Here is a 17,794-nt window from a genome sequence, read left to right as displayed (position 1 = left end):
ATTAAATTGCACCATCAGTGAGAAATGCCCCACAGAGAGTGGCTTTTAGGGTGAGGCTAGGCTTGATTGGGCATCTGGAAAGCTATAAACTTTAACAACAAAGTTTTTCACTCTCTCTCTTGTGTCTCTCCCCAGTGGGGCTGTATAATTGCTCAGTGGGCCGTGAGGACTGCAGCCTGTGTAAGAATGCCGACGCGAAGTACAATTGTGTGTGGTGTGAAACTACGCACTCCTGTATCTACAAGGACCGTTGCCCCAAGGAACTCGAGAAGTGCCCTGATCCCAAGATCACAGACGTGAGACACATGCAGAAACACATGCAGATACACACAGACATTTACATCAGACATCAGACGCATGCAAATGGTGTGTGGGTTGCACACAGATGCACACAGGCCCCCACAAAAGACAGACAGACACACACACACACACACACACACACACACACACACACACACACACACACACACACACACAGATACACCCCTTTGCAGCCCTTTTGTTCAATCAGACTGTTGCTTAGTTACTTCGTTTTTCTTTAAGCTCACCTGAAAGTTTCCCAAACTCATATAGAAACTGAAACTGAAAGTTTCCCAAACTCATAGTTTTTTTTCTTCTCACCATGCCGACCTCCGACCTTGTTCGCTCATCTCCCCCCCCAGATTGTGCCACGGTACGGGCCAAAGGCCGGCCACATCATGGTCACCATAAAAGGCTCCAACCTGGGTATGAAGAAGGAGGACATAGGCAGGATCACGGTGGCCGGGGTGCCATGCAAACACAAGGAGGAGAAGTACTCAGTCTCCACAAGGTACGCGGCGGGCCTGGACCTCTCGTCACTCTGATCCCTCCGCCTCTTGATTCCTCCACCTCTGATTTCTCCACCTCTGATTTCTCCACCTCACACCCTCCGCCTCTGATCCCTCCGCCTCTGATCCCTCCGCCTCTGATCCCTCCGCCTCTGATCCCTCCGCCTCTGATCCCTCCACCTCTGATCCCTCCACCTCTGATCCCTCCACCTCTGATCCCTCCGCCTCTTGATTCCTCCACCTCTGATTTCTCCACCTCACACCCTCCACCTCACACCCTCCGCCTCTGATCCCTCCGCCTCTGATCCCTCCGCCTCTGATCCCTCCGCCTCTGATCCCTCCGCCTCTTGATCCCTCCGCCTCTTGATTCCTCCGCCTCTGATTTCTCCACCTCACACCCTCCGCCTCTGATCCCTCCGCCTCTGATCCCTCCACCTCTGATCCCTCCACCTCTGATCCCTCCGCCTCTTGATCCCTCCGCCTCTTGATTCCTCCACCTCACACCCTCCACCTCACACCCTCCACCTCACACCCTCCACCTCACACCCTCCGCCTCTGATCCCTCCGCCTCTGATCCCTCCGCCTCTGATTTCTCCACCTCACACCCTCCGCCTCTGATCCCTCCACCTCTGATCCCTCCGCCTCTTGATTCCTCCACCTCTGATTTCTCCACCTCTGATTTCTCCACCTCACACCCTCCGCCTCTGATCCCTCCGCCTCTGATCCCTCCGCCTCTGATCCCTCCACCTCTGATCCCTCCGCCTCTGATCCCTCCGCCTCTGATCCCTGCGCCTCTGATCCCTCCGCCTCTTGATTTCTCCACCTCACACCCTCCGCCTCTGATCCCTCCGCCTCTGATCCCTCCGCCTCTGATCCCTCCGCCTCTGATCCCTCCGCCTCTTGATTTCTCCACCTCACACCCTCCGCCTCTGATCCCTCCGCCTCTGATCCCTCCGCCTCTTGATTTCTCCACCTCACACCCTCCGCCTCTGATCCCTCCGCCTCTGATCCCTCCGCCTCTGATCCCTCCGCCTCTGATCCCTCCGCCTCTTGATTTCTCCACCTCACACCCTCCGCCTCTGATCCCTCCGCCTCTGATCCCTCCGCCTCTGATCCCTCCGCCTCACACCCTCCACCTCACACCCTCCGCCTCTGATCCCTCCGCCTCTGATCCCTCCGCCTCTGATCCCTCCGCCTCTGATCCCTCCACCTCTGATCCCTCCACCTCTGATCCCTCCGCCTCTGATCCCTCCACCTCTGATCCCTCCCCAGCTCCTCATTTGCTACGTTTTTGTTGGACATTTGCCACAGTGTCAGAAATGCTGCTTGGTGGTAGCAATCGATATTGTCTGCCCAATTCTGTAGATTAACTAATATTTTTTTCATTTGTGGATTTTATAACACTTTGCCTGAAGTTTGACTTTCATTCATTTACATTCATTTTGGCAAAAGCCAGCAGTCCAGAGGTGCTGCCTTATCTGTTAACTGAAGCTGTAGCTACTTCAGGACTGCCCTGCAATAGCGCACAAGCAGAAGACACATGTACATATTATTCTGCACTTTTTTCAGACTCCTTGACAAATCTGTCAGTCAGACTCTTTCAAATCCATGTTCTTTGAAACCTGTAGTATATATATACACACACACACAACCAGTGTTGCGAATAACGTCGTTAAAAATAACGGCGTTAGGTAACGTCGTCATTTTGTCAGTAACGGGATAATAGAATTAGTTTATTTTCCTGTCGTTACAACGCCGTTTACGTTACTGGTCATTAAAAGCGGTGCGTTACTATATATTGACATACTATTATATATATTGATATATAATTGATATACTATTATATATATTGATATATAATGCGAGCGGACCGCTGCCCAGGCTAGTGAGGAGTAACAGATCCCGATAGGTCACAGTTCTCGGTGTAACACCTGTTTAACTTAACAAGTCAGTAAGCGATTGGCTAAGGCAGCGTTATGATAGCCAATCAGAGCCAGTGTTTTTACACGCGCGCCGAAGCACGCGAGTGACATGACACAAACGGAGAAGAGGCCAAAATGGCGTCAGGTGCAAGCCGAAGAAAACTAGAATTTTCAAGGCGATATAAACATTATTTAAGAAAATACGTGAAGTTCCTGAATGTCTACCAGACTGGGTATTTGATTTATTTAATTAAGAATAGAGGTTTTATTGTTAAGTTTACTTCTGTTGTAAACAAACCAGTTGTCTCAGGTTGAATTTAATTTAATTTAATAGATGTAAATGCACTTTATATAGTGTAACTGTTTACTTTTGCTTTTTTTTTTCAAAGATTTGGGATTTTAAAGGATTTTATCCTGCACTGGTCTGTGGATGTCCAATAAATATCAAAAGTTAAACAATTTTCTGATCTACTCATTTCAACTTACTGTGAAAACTGCTTAAAAAAAACTTAATTAATTGGCATATAACCTTTTTTTAACTGTAACGCAAATAGTTACTTTCCCTGGTAACGAGTTACTTTTATTATAGAGTAATTCAGTTACTAACTCAGTTACTTTTTTGAACAAGTAGTGAGTAACTATAACTAATTACTTTTTTAAAGTAACGTTCCCAACACTGCACACAACCACAGTGTGTGTGTGTTTGTGTGTGTCTCTGCCCTATAGTACCGACGTCGCCTTCTCACCCACACTTCACATTTCACTTCACTTTTTGCCCTCAGTTATTTGATCTTTCTGTAGTTGTCTGATTTTGTCTGATTTTCAAATGGTTATCTAACGTGTGTGTGTGTGTGTGTGTGTGTGTGTGTGTGTGTGTGTTTGGACTAGTGTTGTGTGTGAGGTCGGACCCTTGCCAATGCCCCCTGTGGATGGACTCAGTCCCCCAAGCCCACAGGGCCCAGTGCAGGTGGATGTGGAAGGGCACAAGACGGGTGTGTCAGATGTCCACTTCACATATAGGGTAACTTGTCTCCCCCTCTCCCTTAAAACTTTATTCATATATATATATTGTATATTCATGAAGCTGTTTGTTGTTGTTGTTTCGTTTTTCCCCCTTTTTGGTTCTTTCGAAAATGACATTTTCTGCTGAACTGGTCATCAACCTATTTTAAAAAAGCAAAGAAAACAAAGGGAAAGGAAAGGAAAAAAAAGCAAAATGAAGGAAATAAAATGAAAAGCAGAAGAAGTGCTTTCTTGCCCCAGCCTGAGTGTCCAGAGCTGAGAGAGGAATCACATTATGCTGTTGTCTCCCTGCAGGACCCTGTTCCTGAAACGGTGCAGCCCATGACAGGGCCCGCCGGGGGGGGCACGCTCATTACCATCTCAGGCCAGGACTTGGACACGGCCACAAAAGATGACATCAGCGTCACCGTGGGTGCCGTGCCCTGTGAAGTGTGAGTAACCTGGGCTAACGCGTGACCTCATCTTTACGGGACAGTGCATGATGTGATTATGCTTTTGCTGCAGAAGGTGGCGAGGGAACTGTGCTGAGCTTTTCATGTTAATATTTTTCCATGTAGTTTAATTTGTCCTAAATGTACGCACATATTATACACTTACATGTGTGTGCGTGTGTGCTTGAAGTAACGTGTGTGTTTCTCTGTCCCTTACATTATCTTTGTTTCTCTCTGTCCCATGTATGTGTGTGTGTGTGTGTGTGTGTGTTCCCTGTGCAACAGGATTGTCTTTGGCACCTTCATCACCTGTAAGACGGGTCCATACAAAGGCAGCCAGACTCCTTCCAGTCCTCTCAAAGTCACAGTGAAGTATGGCAGGAGCATGTCGGCAGACGTAGCGCGCAGCACCTTCACCTACGCGCCCAACCCCAATGTCCTCGACTACTTCCCCAAGGCCAGTTTTGTCTGGTGAGTCCACACTAACACACTAGTCTGCCTTCCCCTGGCTCCTATGACACCCAGTAGATTATCAGTCATAACCAGCGCCAATGATCCCCCCGCCGTCCTGCCCAGAGGTTTTCACAGAGTCCTTATATTAAGATCGTTATTTCCCAAACATACTTAAGGCATTTGTAATGTTGTTCAAAAGAACTGTACAAACTGGACAGCAGGTGCAGAGGTGTGTGTGTGTGTGTGTGTGTGTGTGTGTGTGTGTGTGTGTGTGTGTGTGTGTGTGTGTGTGTGTGTGTGTGTGTGTGTGTGTGTGTGTGTGTGTGTGTGTGTGTGTGTGTGTGTGTGGGGGTGTGTGTGGGGGTGTGGGGGTGTGTGTGGATGCGTGCGTCCGTGCGTGTGTACGTGGGCGTAAGCGCTTGTATGTGAGCATGTTTCTCTTGGTATGGTGTATTGCAGCGGAGGCAGGAGAATCGTGGTGGCGGGCACAGGCTTCGACCTGATCCAGAAAGCCACCATGCGAGTGCTGCCCTCTACTGATGAATTCAACGTGCAGTCCAGCAACGGCGAGGTGAGGGTTCTCCGCCATGTGTGTGTGTGTGTGTGTGTGTGTGTGTGTGTGTGTGTGTGTGTGTGTGTGTGTGTGTGTGTGTGTGTGTGTGTGTGTGTACATTTAGGTTAATCAAGTGATTGATTCCTCATGGTTATGAATGTAAGGCTCTATATTCCACTGTATTTCTAGATCTTAATTTCTTTCTCATGGCTCTGAAGTTTGAAATGTATCACAATAATTATCTTCCATTATCGTTTCATATAAAAGGTTCTCTTCTCCCCCCCCTTCAATTCCCTCTCCCCCAGTTTGTGGAAGTGGCTTTCAGTAAGAATAACACAGTCATGGAGTTCATGTCCCCGACGGTGAACAAGACATACTCGTCTTTCCGGACTGTTCTGCAGATGGACAACATCCAGAAAAACCTGACCAGCTTTGAGTACCACCCTGATCCCACCTTCTCCAACCTGACCAACAAAGCCATCACTGCAGGCAACATCATCATCGTCAATGTAAGCATCCCACGGTGATCACTCTTCTGTTCAGATCCACACTTCCCTGATGGAAACACACTTATGTCCTATGTTTTGATTGACTGAATGTTTGTCTTTCTTGCTTGTTCCTTACTCTGGTAATTTACTTAGATCATTTGTGTCAAAAACACTTTCCAGTCTTGCTATGTGCTTCTCTATCAAACCTGGATAGAGTTGAGGTTGCATCCTGAATACGTTACCTCAGGATGCACACTGTGTTGGTACTGAACGGCAGGGGTTACTCCTCTTGCCCGTGTGCCCATTTTGACCCGCTCCAACCTACGAGTGGATTATCAAACAATACACATGTCGATTTTGGGCCGCAATGAAATCACACTATAGTCAGATAAAATCTCTGAGACTGGAAGCCTGTGAAGCGTTGTAATGAATGTTGAGCTGTTGCTGTGCGGTGTGCCCCGCAGGGTCAAGGGCTGAACAAGGCCATGACTGTCCAGGAGGCGCAGGCGTTCATCGGCGATGAGCCGTGCAACATCACCATCCTGCAGGACGATAAGGTGTTCCTGGTGGCGCCGCTCCACCCGCCCAAGGCTCGCTCCCGACGTCAGCGCAGGGACGCCAGCGACGAGACCATGGAGCTAGTGGTGAGGGAGGGAGGGAGAAAAGGAGGGAGGGTGGGAGGGAGAAAGAGGGGGAGTGGGTGAGAAGGCAACGGGGTTTGAGGGAAAAGGGTTCGAGCTGAGGTTGAGAATGTGAAAGGGTGAGACAGAACCCACCTATCTCTTTGTCTCCCACTGATCTCTCTGTCTCTGTCTCCCACTGATATCTCTCTGTCTGTCTCCCACTGATATCTCTCTGTCTGTCTCCCACTGATCTCTCTCTGTCTGTCTCCCACTGATCTCTCTCTGTCTGTCTCCCACTGATCTCTCTCTGTCTGTCTCCCACTGATCTCTCTCTGTCTGTCTCCCACTGATCTCTCTCTGTCTGTCTCCCACTGATCTCTCTCTGTCTGTTTCCCACTGATCTCTCTCTCTCTGTCTGTCTCCCACTGATCTCTCTCTGTCTGTCTCCCACTGATCTATCTCTGTCTGTCTCCCACTGATCTCTCTCTGTCTGTCTCCCACTGATCTCTCTCTGTCTGTCTCCCACTGATCTCTCTCTGTCTGTCTCCCACTGATCTCTCTCTGTCTGTCTCCCACTGATCTCTCTCTGTCTCCCACTGATCTCTCTCTTTTCCTGACTCTCACCTGCTCTGTTTCTCTCAGATTAAGTTTGGCCATGGCGAGTGGAATGTGGGCATGGTGCACTATGAGAAGCCGCCCGTGGTTCCGCTTTACATCATCATCCCATCCGTCATCTTCCCCATGCTGCTCTTCATAGCCGTGTCTGTCTACTGCTACAGGTAAAACAAAACAAAAAAAAAGGATTACAAGTCCCAGCATGCACTGTGTGGTCGTGATATGTGTGCCACATGTCTTAGTACCTTCTGCCATGGTCCTTTGTAAGGTAAGGCCTTTGACAGCACTCTATATACTACAATTGTGTGTGTGTGTGTGTGTGTGTGTGTGTGTGTGTGTGTGTGTGTGTGTGTGTGTGTGTGTGTGTGTGTGTGTGTGTGTGTGTGTTTGCAGGAGAAAGAGCCAGCAGGCAGAGAGAGAGTATGAAAAAGTGAAGCACCAGCTGGAGAGTCTGGAGGAGAGTGTGCGGGATCGCTGTAAGAAGGAGTTCACAGGTGGGCGTCTCCCTTGCATCCGTCCTGCCCCGCCCACCCTCAGTTAGCAGTATACCGGCTGGTGTCACATGTCCATATCACGTAGCTTTTAATCAGAAAGGTGCTTTCACGCTTGAATGGTCTCTTTGCGGGAGCAGCATCCAAGGCAAAATTGAGCCTAGAAAGTGTGCTGGGCCATCAAAATGACCTGAATCACTATCACATACTGGCTGGACTCTCCAATCTCCACTGTCCCTTCATGCGTGGAGGTGTGTAGGTGTGCTTGAGTGTCCAGCAGGGTACAAGCTTTCAGAAAGGCTTTCAGTGGCTCAACCGGTGAGATCTCGTCAACTTAGCTGAGTCCTGTTTTTCATCATAATTTACAGCTTGTTCATTTCTTTTTCAAACTCTGCTGGATTAGTATAACACTCCAGTTTGGAGTTATGCTAAGAAGTGGGAAGAAGTGCCTCTACTGATATCTCCCTTTCTTTTGTCCTCGTTGAGATGAAAGTTCTGAAAATGAAGTAAGGCTTTCTCTTTTTTATTTCTCCCTTGCGGTCTCTCTCTCTCTCTCTCTCTCTCTCTCTCTCTCTCTCTCTCTCTCTCTCTCTCTCTCCCTCCCTCCCACCCCCAATCCCTCTTCAATTCCCTCTCAGACCTGATGATCGAGATGGAAGACCACACCAGTGACCTGAGCGAGGCACGTATTCCTTTCCTGGACTACAAGACCTACACGAACCGCGTCTTCTTCCTCCCATCCAAGGACGGCGCTAACGACGTCATGATCACGGGCAAGCTGGACATCCCGCAGAAGCGGCAGGCCATCGTGGATCAGGCGCTCAACCAGTTCTCCAACCTGCTCAACAGCAAGACCTTCCTCATCAATGTACGTCTCCTCACGACCCACAGGCCACAGGTGTTATATGTTGGTACTGTTTCATGTAAGAGGTTAGAGAACGTTTGACACATTATTGCACCAACTGGATGTCATGAGACTGAGAGAGAATGAAACTCTTTGTGGTCACCTAAAACGTTTTGCCACTCACAAACTAAAACTTTGCCTAGTGGGACACGTATACCATTGATGTAGTGCCTGCTGAGTTTTGCTCAGGAAAAAAAACAACAAATGTCTGCTAGTCTGAGTTTGGCTGGGAATATTTGCTGCATCTAAAAGCCAGAAACGTCCTGCTCCTGTCACTGTTGACCTGCAAAACAAGTGGCTGAGCAAAACAAAGGGTCATACTGTTAGCCCTGACACTTAGGTCACGAACACTAAACTCTAGCCCTGACCTTTATATCGCCAATGCCGTATATTACCGCTATTCTTAGTCAGTATTGTCACTAAAAGAACCTTTGCTTTCCGCACGTGTGGCGTACGCCGTGCGGCTGCCCTGGCCCGTCTGTGCTGCAGTTCATCCGCACGCTGGAGAGCCGTCCGGAGTTCAGCGCTCGCAGCAAGGTGTACTTCGCCTCGCTGCTCACCGTGGCCCTGCACGGCAAGCTGGAGTACTACACAGACATCATGAGGACTCTCCTGCTCCAGCTCATGGAGGACCACGTGCACAGCAAGAACCCTAAACTGATGCTGCGCAGGTGAGAAGCCCCTCCCACTGACCAGGCCCCACCTACGTGCAGGTGAGGAGCCCCTCCCCCACTGACCTGGCCCCACCTCCGCTTAGTCGCGACCTCAAGCCCAGACACTAGGAAGACCGACTACCACCCAGTGTATGGTGGTCACTTTAACTTTGGCTTATTTGACCTTCACACAACAGTTATCACACACTGGGAAGTGTGATGGTATGGCACGGCTGTTATGAGCATTGAAATTCTTTTGAGCAACTCAGAGCCTGTAAACACTGACTGTTCATATACAAATCAAATATATTTGTATAGCTGTTCATATACAAGTAGGTTCAGAAGATAGAACTACAAAGGCATAAACCTTTTCTTTTCCAGTTTTCTTTTTATTTATTGCAAGCTGACAAAGAAAACGTTTCATAGGAGCATTTTTGAAAAGCTGGGTCTGTTGATGTGGACATATCAACAAGCATTAATCACCCTTTCCTGAATGAGCAGCAGCCCATGCTGATTGTGTGAAGAGACGTGAAATTCTGATGCCTTTGATGTGTTTTCTCCGGTCGTGCGGGCAGGTCTGAGACGGTCGTCGAGAGGATGCTGTGTAACTGGATGTCTATTTGCCTCTACCAGTTCCTCAAAGTAAGTGCTCGTGTCTGCCGGCCGGTCAGGTGAATCGATTTGTGTCGGCCGCTCGTGTTTCTGCTGTATTTCCCGAGGCCCTGGGAAATAACCTGCACGCTTCGCCTCTGTGTGATCGCAGGATTCGGCCGGTGAGCCGCTCTACAAGCTCTTCAAGGCCATAAAGCACCAGGTAGAGAAAGGGCCGGTGGACAGCAGGCTGAAGAAGGCGAAGTACACCCTGAACGACACGGGTCTGCTGGGCGACGATGTGGAGTACTGTGTTCTGGTGAGTGACGGCCAAACTCTCCACCCCGGCCAGCCAATCGGGTTTGGAGGCAGTACATTAGGGCTCGTCTCATAGCATCCAAGCTGAGCCACTGAGCAGTGCCAGTGGATGGTTTTTATTTTGTGGATTCTTATTTCTCAGCGATTTTCCGTTTCATAACTTCTTTACGGTTTAAGCAATGTTTTTCTTTACATGTCAGTAAAAGGGTCCTTGTCTGAAAGGCGGGTGGCTGCAGGTGGCTCACCACTGTGGAATCTTCTCAGACTCTGCAGGTACTGGTCCACGGCGAGGGCCCTGACGTGACCCCCGTCAAGGTGCTGAACTGCGACACCATCTCCCAGGTGAAGGAGAAGATCATTGAGCAGGTGTACCGCAACCTTCCCTACTCCCAGAGACCCACCGTGGAGAACGTGGCTCTCGGTGAGACATCTGTGTTGCACACTATCCTCACCCCATTTAACCCCAACGTTGCATCTCATGTAAAGGGAGCAGTTCACATTTCCATGTTTGGAAAACATGCGGTAACACAGAAGCAAACCGCTTCCACTGTAGTGTGGTATAAACTGCACTTCCCCACTCATCCACAGAATGGCGCCCTGGGTCGACTGGGCAGATTTTATCCGATCTGGACCTGACATCTCAGAAGGAGGGCAGATGGAAACGCCTCAACACTCTGGCCCATTACAATGTGAGTATGTTCCTTCCAACTGCTCCAGACGGTGGCTGATAACACACTTAGTCGCCACAGTGGGCCTGTTTATTATGTTTTTCCAAAACATTTCTCATTCTGTGGCTTAAGCACTGTCCACAACTCAGTGTGCTTCTAATTAGTATTGTACCTAAAAAGCTGAGGACATGTGTTGTGTACTGGTTTCCTAGGTGAGAGACAACGCCACTCTGGTCTTGTCCAGAGTCCTGCATACTCAACAGTCTTTTGACCAGAACCAGGACAGCCATGAAGAGAGTGGGTTTCCTTTTCTTCTCTGCAGCAGTATTGTGTATTTAGGAGGCGGGTAAAGGTGTGACAAAAAAGGAGGGTGAGGGGGGGAGGGAGGAGCCATCTTTGATAGCATTTGACTGATTAAAATCCAAATAGGACAATCAGCAAACCCTAATGGTGTAACATGTCAGAGATACATGACTAGATATCAGCAGATACTATTACACCTCAGCTACTGGGATTAAATCGAATTTGTTTTACTGTGTTTTCCTTCATGCTTGGGAGCAGATTTTTGCCCCAATCTAAGAGAATGCAGTGAGCTGGATGGCTGTTGCTGCTACTGTTTGGAACTGAAGGTTTATTTTTCCCTGAACAATTTTAAACCACATGCAGCTCAACAAACCAGACTAAGGTTGCAGTAATAAGCAGTTATGTCTAAGCTAATTATTCCTACCGGAGCGAATTGCTTGTGCAGTGTGGAGCCACGCATCATGGCTGCAGAAGTCCACCAGGATCCTCATAGTGGGACTTTTACTTCCCAGTGAGTTATGGTGGCAAGGATAAAGCAGTATCCCCCAGTTTTCCCCTTAGAGATCTGCGAGACCAGACTAGCCTGACCCACCATCTACAGTGCCATGCCCACCATTCAAATCTTTCTCCCTAGCCCCTCCCTCCAAAGACATGTGTCATGCTCGGTGTGTCCTGCTGGGTGCTACGCACATATGGAACTACCTGCTAGAATCTAACCAGCAACCGAAACATTAGAGTCCCTGCATGGGTGTTTCTGGTCGCTGACTGGGCCAGAGATTCTAGATTGTCCCACTCTGTTGCTGTGCCCTTGGGCAACGTATTTAAGGCTTTCTGCTCCAGGCATGCACCACTTCATTTGTCAGTGTTTTGTGTTGTCACGCTGCCTCGCTGTGACCAGTCCAGCTGGGCTGGTGCTTCCTGCAGGGCACAATTAAACAGTAGACCCCTATTTCTACTGCAAGGCCGACAACCGAAGAACCAGAGAGCCCGGGATGGTCACGGAGCCGTTTCTCCCTCAGAGCAATTATTTTAGCAATAGCTGTCAGGACGTAAACACATTTTAGCCCATGTCTCCTGAATCTAAATTAATTTCCCGAGAGGACACAGGCTGTAGAACATGCTCTCCTCGCTGCCCCCCCCCCCCCCCTCAACTCTGTTCTCAAGTTCTCCAGAACTTTCTCCTTCAGAGTTCTGTAGGACTTGCTTCAGATCGAAGAAAGAGCTTGTGCTGTGTCGCTCTCTGAGGCGAGAACCGCCTCAGGATGTCTGCTCTGTTCACGGTTCAGAAGGGTTTGGGCAATGAGTTGTTTTCCCACAGTGCAACATGGCGAATGAAACACGGAGAAGGGCAGATGAGGCAAGGGCACTTTTGTGACTAATTGTGATGCAGTTGTTGCATCTTGGAATGTTTGGATACTGTCACTGCTGTGCATACGCATTCCTGAGTCTCTCACCAGCCCGTCCCTGCTCTGTGATTGCCACGCGTAAGCGGTCTGGATGTGTATGAGCATCACATACGAGCCTTCTCGTTCCTGTGGTGGGTTTATGTGTACCAATGTGCTCACTAGGAAGCGCTCTTCTCGAGGACGACAAGGTGTTCCACCTGGTTCGGCCAGTGGAAGAGCTGGACGAGATCAAGTCCAAGAGGGGAAGCATGAAGGACAAGGCCACCACAAAAGCCATCACCGAGATCTACCTTACCAGGCTGCTCTCCATGAAGGTAAACTCAGAGCTTCTGAAGAGCCCCATGAACACAGTTCCCTGCCCAGAACCTCCAGGGACGTGGTTAGTACCTCGGATCTGGCAGCAGTGGGGAGGCAGCACCATTTAGGGTCTTTGTTGTTCTTTGGTAGATATAACCACATTACATTTTGTTTCCATGCAATAGGAATGAGTAATTACTGCTAATGGTTATGGTAATTGTAATTAACTACTGTTTATGTGGTATATTTTCTGGGCTAAAGGTGCTTAAATATAAATACATGGCCCATGGGTAACACGTAGAGAATGCACAGGATGTGAACTCTGTGTTCACACGGTTCCTAGTGGCAGGGTAAGAAAGGAACACCTAGACGAACAGGTGCTGTGTGTGGGGGTGGGGTGAGGAATTGGACCAACGAAGGCATATGTGAAGATTAAAATGGATTTCTCTCTCTCTCGTGCGTGTGTGTTGCACACAATACAGGGCACACTGCAGCAGTTTGTCGACGATTTCTTCCGAAGCGTGCTGTGTTCAGGGACAGCCGTCCCCCCGGCCGTGAAGTACTTCTTCGACTTCCTGGATGAGCAGGCCCACAAACATGACAATGTGGATGAGGAGACCATCCACATATGGAAGACTAACAGGTCTGCACCAACGACCACCTCGATACCCACAGCACCTGCCACAACGCCTGCTGCCAATCCGTCTTAAGTCTGTGTGTCTTCCCTCAGATTCCGTTGCTTCTCTAAACTGCACTGCATTTACAACATGTGACATATCGCCCTGAGCATCACCACTATTCAAACTGCTTCAAATTTGAACCTTATAGTGAATTACTCACATGAAATTCCAGTAGATATTGGCAGAGTTTTCCAACCTTGATTTTTATTGATTTTAATCTTGCTAGAGAGCGGAGCTTGTGCTATACAGCTCCGAGTGCTCCCAAGTGACTAATATTGTTTTTTCCCTGTGTGTTTTGTCATCGGATTGAGATTTGCACCACCCCCGCTTCTTTTGATTGGCTACCTCATGACAAGTCACACATGATATGCGGAGCTTTCCCTCCTAATGCTGAAAATCTTTCCACTTGATCCGCAAGGATTTTTGGCGGGAAAAAATGTGTGTGGTGAAGGAGAGGATTAGGTTGTTGAATCTTGCTGTAGGATATAATACGGTTTAGAACAGAATCCGCTTCCGCTCCTCCATGTGAATTAAAACTCGGCCTCAGTCTCAGGATGGTGGGAGTGGACGGAGCAGGCAAGGTGCTCAGTGATTGGCTGGCGAAGCTTACCAGAGATGACCTGGCAACCGCTTACATAGGGAGGCCTTGCTGGTCTGACCTCCTGCTGTAAGGTGGATAATTGCCTCCCTTGTTAATACGCTTTGCAGGCCTGGGACCCAGAGACAGGCTGGACCGGACCAGCAGATCTGTTCCAACTCTGGTTTTTGGGGGGTGTGTTGAGCTCTGCACAGTGTTGGCACAGTATGAATTATTAATCAGCTCAGCCAGGGTTACCCTCCACCTGCACCTCATTAGCAAATGTATCTGTGATTTTGCATCAGGGTTCGCAATGGTCATTAGTGTTTCATTGTGACCAGAATGGTGAATGAGACAAAGAAAATTTTCAACTGAGAGAGTAATGAGATGGTCCTATAACTGAGGTAGTTCTTGCTGTTTCTGTCAGCAACATCCCCACATGCAGGGTTTGCGACCAAGCTCAGGAAAAAGTGCGGAGGCTTTGTAGTCTATCACACACAATGTACAATATAGTGTGTGTGTGTGTGTGTGTGTGTGTGTGTGTGTGTGTGTGTGTGTGTGTGTGTGTGTGTGTGTGTGGTGCTGCACACAGTTTGCCCCTGCGGTTCTGGGTGAATATTCTGAAGAACCCCCACTTCATCTTCGACGTGCACGTCACTGAGGTAGTGGACGCCTCGCTGTCTGTCATCGCTCAGACCTTCATGGATGCCTGCACCAAGTCTGAGCACAAGCTCAGCCGGGTAAGTCCTGCTGCCGGAGAAGGGCATGCTGGGAAACGCGGTACGTTAGGGAACTGCTCCTGGGTGACTGCATACACTCATCAGGATGCAGGCGTGTGTGCCCTGGCGGATCACTGCTGCTCTCTTGCATTTATGCCTCTACCATTTGTGCTCTCCACCCTCTCTCTCTCTCTCTCTCTCTCTCTCTCTCTCTCTCTCTCTCTCTCTTGCTCTCACTCTCTCGCTATTCAAATCCCCAATCTCCCCTCTCTCAACTTTTATCTCCTTCATTCCTTTATCTCTTTATTATTTCTTTTCTCTTAGGAGTCCCCTAGTAACAAGCTTCTCTATGCAAAGGAGATATCCACATATAAGAAGATGGTTGATGAGTAAGTTCGTTCCCTGGTTTCCACATAAGAGGCTTGTTTGTAATTACCTTGTTCATGGTCCTGACATCTCACAAACATCTGTGCATCTCTATTCCCATCCATCCTGCAGTTATTACAAAGGCATCCGTCAGATGGTGTCTGTCAGCGACCAGGACATGAACACACATCTGGCCGAGATTTCGCGGGTGAGTGCGCAAACGTGTGCGTAACGGTGTGCATGTGTGGCGGAGACCATGGTGCTGTCCTCTGAGTGGCACACTAACCCCACCCACCCCTGTTCCTTCAGTCTCACACAGAAGAGCTGAACATCCAGGTCGCCCTGCACCAGCTCTACCGGTACGCCAGCAAGTACTACGATGGGGTAAGGACGTCTCCTGTTTCTCAAACACTCCCCGCACCACATGCGGCCTCCTCATATGCAGTCTCCTCTCCTGCAGATCATCCAGGCACTGGAGGAAGACCCAGCGGCCCAGAGCAAGCAGCTCACCCTCAGGCTGCAGCAGATCGCCGCTGCACTGGAGAACAAAGTCACCGATCTGTAGGGCTGAGCGTTCCAGGCCAGCCAGGACGGCTTTGCCGGAGTCAGCAGAGTGGGTGGTGTTGATTGCAAACTCTTGTGTTCCCTCAGGGTGGAGCTAATCCACCCCCACCCTCTCATCTCTGAAAAATTTGGACAAAGAAGCCTTCATTTTGAACTAAAACAAAGGGAAATGAGGTCTTAGGGAGCCTGACGCGTTCTCACCAATATCCTTTCAGCTTGCTTTCATCTTTGTTCAGAACTGTTCCAACTGAAAGAGTAATGGGGTGCTGGATGGAAAAAAAACTGACTTTGGGATTTAGAGTCTTGAATTGCTATGGTACTTCACGCATCTTCGCCATGATGAAATCCAGCGTCTGTTCTGCCATCTCCCTCAATAATGGATCACTTTAATCTTCTGTTGGATGAAATTATAAAGTATTATATGTATATATATATTTTTACACAAAAGGTTGTGCATAAGAGTCTTTGTACACATCAGAAAAGGATTTATTGTTATGTCTGTTGATGGCCACTACAATTGTTTTGCGTATTTTCAAAGCACATGACCATGCAGCCATGTCTCCCAGATTCCTTCCTGTGCCATGAGGTCACCGCATCATAAATTTATGGGGGATTTTTGTTGTCATTGCCTCATGGCTTAGCTTTGGCACGCACCAATCCATGCTTCATATGTCCATGTACCTGTTTTTGATCTTTCTGATCAGATCTGGATTGTCTTTAAAGATGAGTTTTACAAATGATTTCAGATTTACAGATGTCTAGGTTAAGACACTTCGTGCGAGTGGAAGGTTTTTGTGGGAAGGACCTCTTGTTCCATTTTGGTTAAAGCTACCATAAGTTTAAAAAGGGGTTTGTTTTTTTAAACATATGGTAAGTGGTCTCCTGGGTTGAGTCCTCCACAGGAAGAGGGAGCATTCACCCAGCAGATGGACAGCTTGGACCATTCACGTCAACATTCCACATCGCCCCTCTCCCCCGCACAGAGCATTCCTTCATTTTCTGTGTCCTTCTCCACATGACAACAGGACGTCTGCTTACCTGTCTGAAGTGACAGGTACTCTCAGCATGTTCATTTTGATATTTTAAACTGTTAGTTTTTATTTATGGATTACAGCCCACGTTTCCATTGTACTTTTAGTTAAAAACACACATCCTCCACCTTTAACCCATTCAGTGATCTATTACAGCATGGCACTAAAAACAAATTTTGGGATAAAAAAAAAAAACAGAAAAAGACTTAATGTTGCTGTCCTAGGCTTTTTGATATTTCCTTTGTGAGAACTGTGCAATGCTCAGAACTGTCACTGTGGTGTTTTATGTTGCTTTTTTAGAGCTCACCAAAGTGTACAACAATCTCCAGCAGTCCATGTTTTTAATGTAGCCTCTTATACATCAGCTACCTGTGTATCATTTGTTTGCACCAGTCTCAAGAAAATCACTATATATGTGTAGAAACATTGTGGTCAACCTGTTACCAGATGGTACTATTATTTTAATTATGGTCATGATTTAAAAATGCCATGGACTTTAATAATATCAAATGATACTTTTTCTTACCTGCCTGTGTTTCCTCTGTCAGTCTGGACTCTTACCTTCGCCTTTTCTGGCAGAGCATCAGCATTACTGTCAAACTTACTTTCTGCCTTTCTTTGCCGGGAAGTGCCTTAATGACAAATGAGTAATAATAACGATGATCAGACACGTGGTGATTGTGGCTGTTTTGAGAATTGCAATAGTGACTAGCTGTTTTCCATTTACGTATGTGTGCGTCGTGGAACACTCATAGAAAAGTGCCACAATTGTTCATGCAGTTGAATGTCTCTAAGGCAGTCAACAAGTGTATTAAAAGTATGATTTCCTTGGTCCAGAGTTTGTGTTTGCTTCAAGAATTACTCGGCACCGTATGTGCATCAGTTTTGGTTCAGAGGGGGACAAAAACAGGCAATTTTAATTGGACTGGTGGGGTAATGTACTTGGAACCCAAATAAAAACTGCAAAAACATTTTGACTGCAGACATCCAAACTAACCCTGATCTCAAAACATCTGGCTCTCATTCTGGATTACCTTTAACTGGTATGACATTGCAAATTAAATGATTACAAAAGTAATCAGATTGTAGGCCTATGTCTTGTAATACTCCAGTACAATAGTAGTATTCAGTTATAATCGGATATTCTTAAAGCTGTCCAAATATTTTTAAACTACCTGTAGTGTGTCATGTGTCTGTGATTTCACATCTCCTATCTATTGAGCTGTTATTTATTTATTTTTACAAAACTTGTCTCTAAGCTCCTAATGAGTGTTTAAATGAAAGCTGAGAGGGAACAAATGTTGGCTCC

At 47.8% G+C, this 17,794-nt stretch overlaps 1 protein-coding gene across 2 annotated transcripts in view; it reads left to right on the top strand.

The window, feature by feature from the left end:
- plxnb2a.1 (plexin b2a, tandem duplicate 1) overlaps nt 1-17,316 on the top strand; it is an 80,713-nt gene extending 63,397 nt beyond the window's left edge. For both annotated transcript variants that reach the window (XM_077006675.1, XM_077006674.1), the window contains exons 14-37: nt 136-296; nt 663-811; nt 3,620-3,752; nt 4,049-4,185; nt 4,471-4,656; nt 5,098-5,209; nt 5,497-5,700; nt 6,144-6,323; nt 6,945-7,081; nt 7,311-7,411; nt 8,047-8,276; nt 8,802-8,983; nt 9,541-9,607; nt 9,729-9,875; nt 10,139-10,295; nt 10,463-10,563; nt 10,755-10,839; nt 12,414-12,565; nt 13,031-13,191; nt 14,398-14,545; nt 14,849-14,913; nt 15,023-15,098; nt 15,200-15,274; nt 15,351-17,316. In XM_077006675.1, the coding sequence (XP_076862790.1) occupies nt 136-296; nt 663-811; nt 3,620-3,752; nt 4,049-4,185; nt 4,471-4,656; nt 5,098-5,209; nt 5,497-5,700; nt 6,144-6,323; nt 6,945-7,081; nt 7,311-7,411; nt 8,047-8,276; nt 8,802-8,983; nt 9,541-9,607; nt 9,729-9,875; nt 10,139-10,295; nt 10,463-10,563; nt 10,755-10,839; nt 12,414-12,565; nt 13,031-13,191; nt 14,398-14,545; nt 14,849-14,913; nt 15,023-15,098; nt 15,200-15,274; nt 15,351-15,455 (3,251 nt within the window). In that variant the 3' untranslated portion in view covers nt 15,456-17,316. The remainder of the gene's footprint in view (nt 1-135; nt 297-662; nt 812-3,619; nt 3,753-4,048; nt 4,186-4,470; nt 4,657-5,097; nt 5,210-5,496; nt 5,701-6,143; nt 6,324-6,944; nt 7,082-7,310; nt 7,412-8,046; nt 8,277-8,801; nt 8,984-9,540; nt 9,608-9,728; nt 9,876-10,138; nt 10,296-10,462; nt 10,564-10,754; nt 10,840-12,413; nt 12,566-13,030; nt 13,192-14,397; nt 14,546-14,848; nt 14,914-15,022; nt 15,099-15,199; nt 15,275-15,350) is intronic.
- The last annotated feature ends 478 nt before the right edge of the window (nt 17,317-17,794 follow it).

The sequence above is a fragment of the Brachyhypopomus gauderio genome, chromosome 5, assembly GCF_052324685.1.
Source record: "Brachyhypopomus gauderio isolate BG-103 chromosome 5, BGAUD_0.2, whole genome shotgun sequence".
Classification (NCBI taxonomy): domain Eukaryota; kingdom Metazoa; phylum Chordata; class Actinopteri; order Gymnotiformes; family Hypopomidae; genus Brachyhypopomus; species Brachyhypopomus gauderio.
Note: the sequence above shows the minus strand (reverse complement) of the source record. Positions and strands in the feature narration are given on the sequence as shown.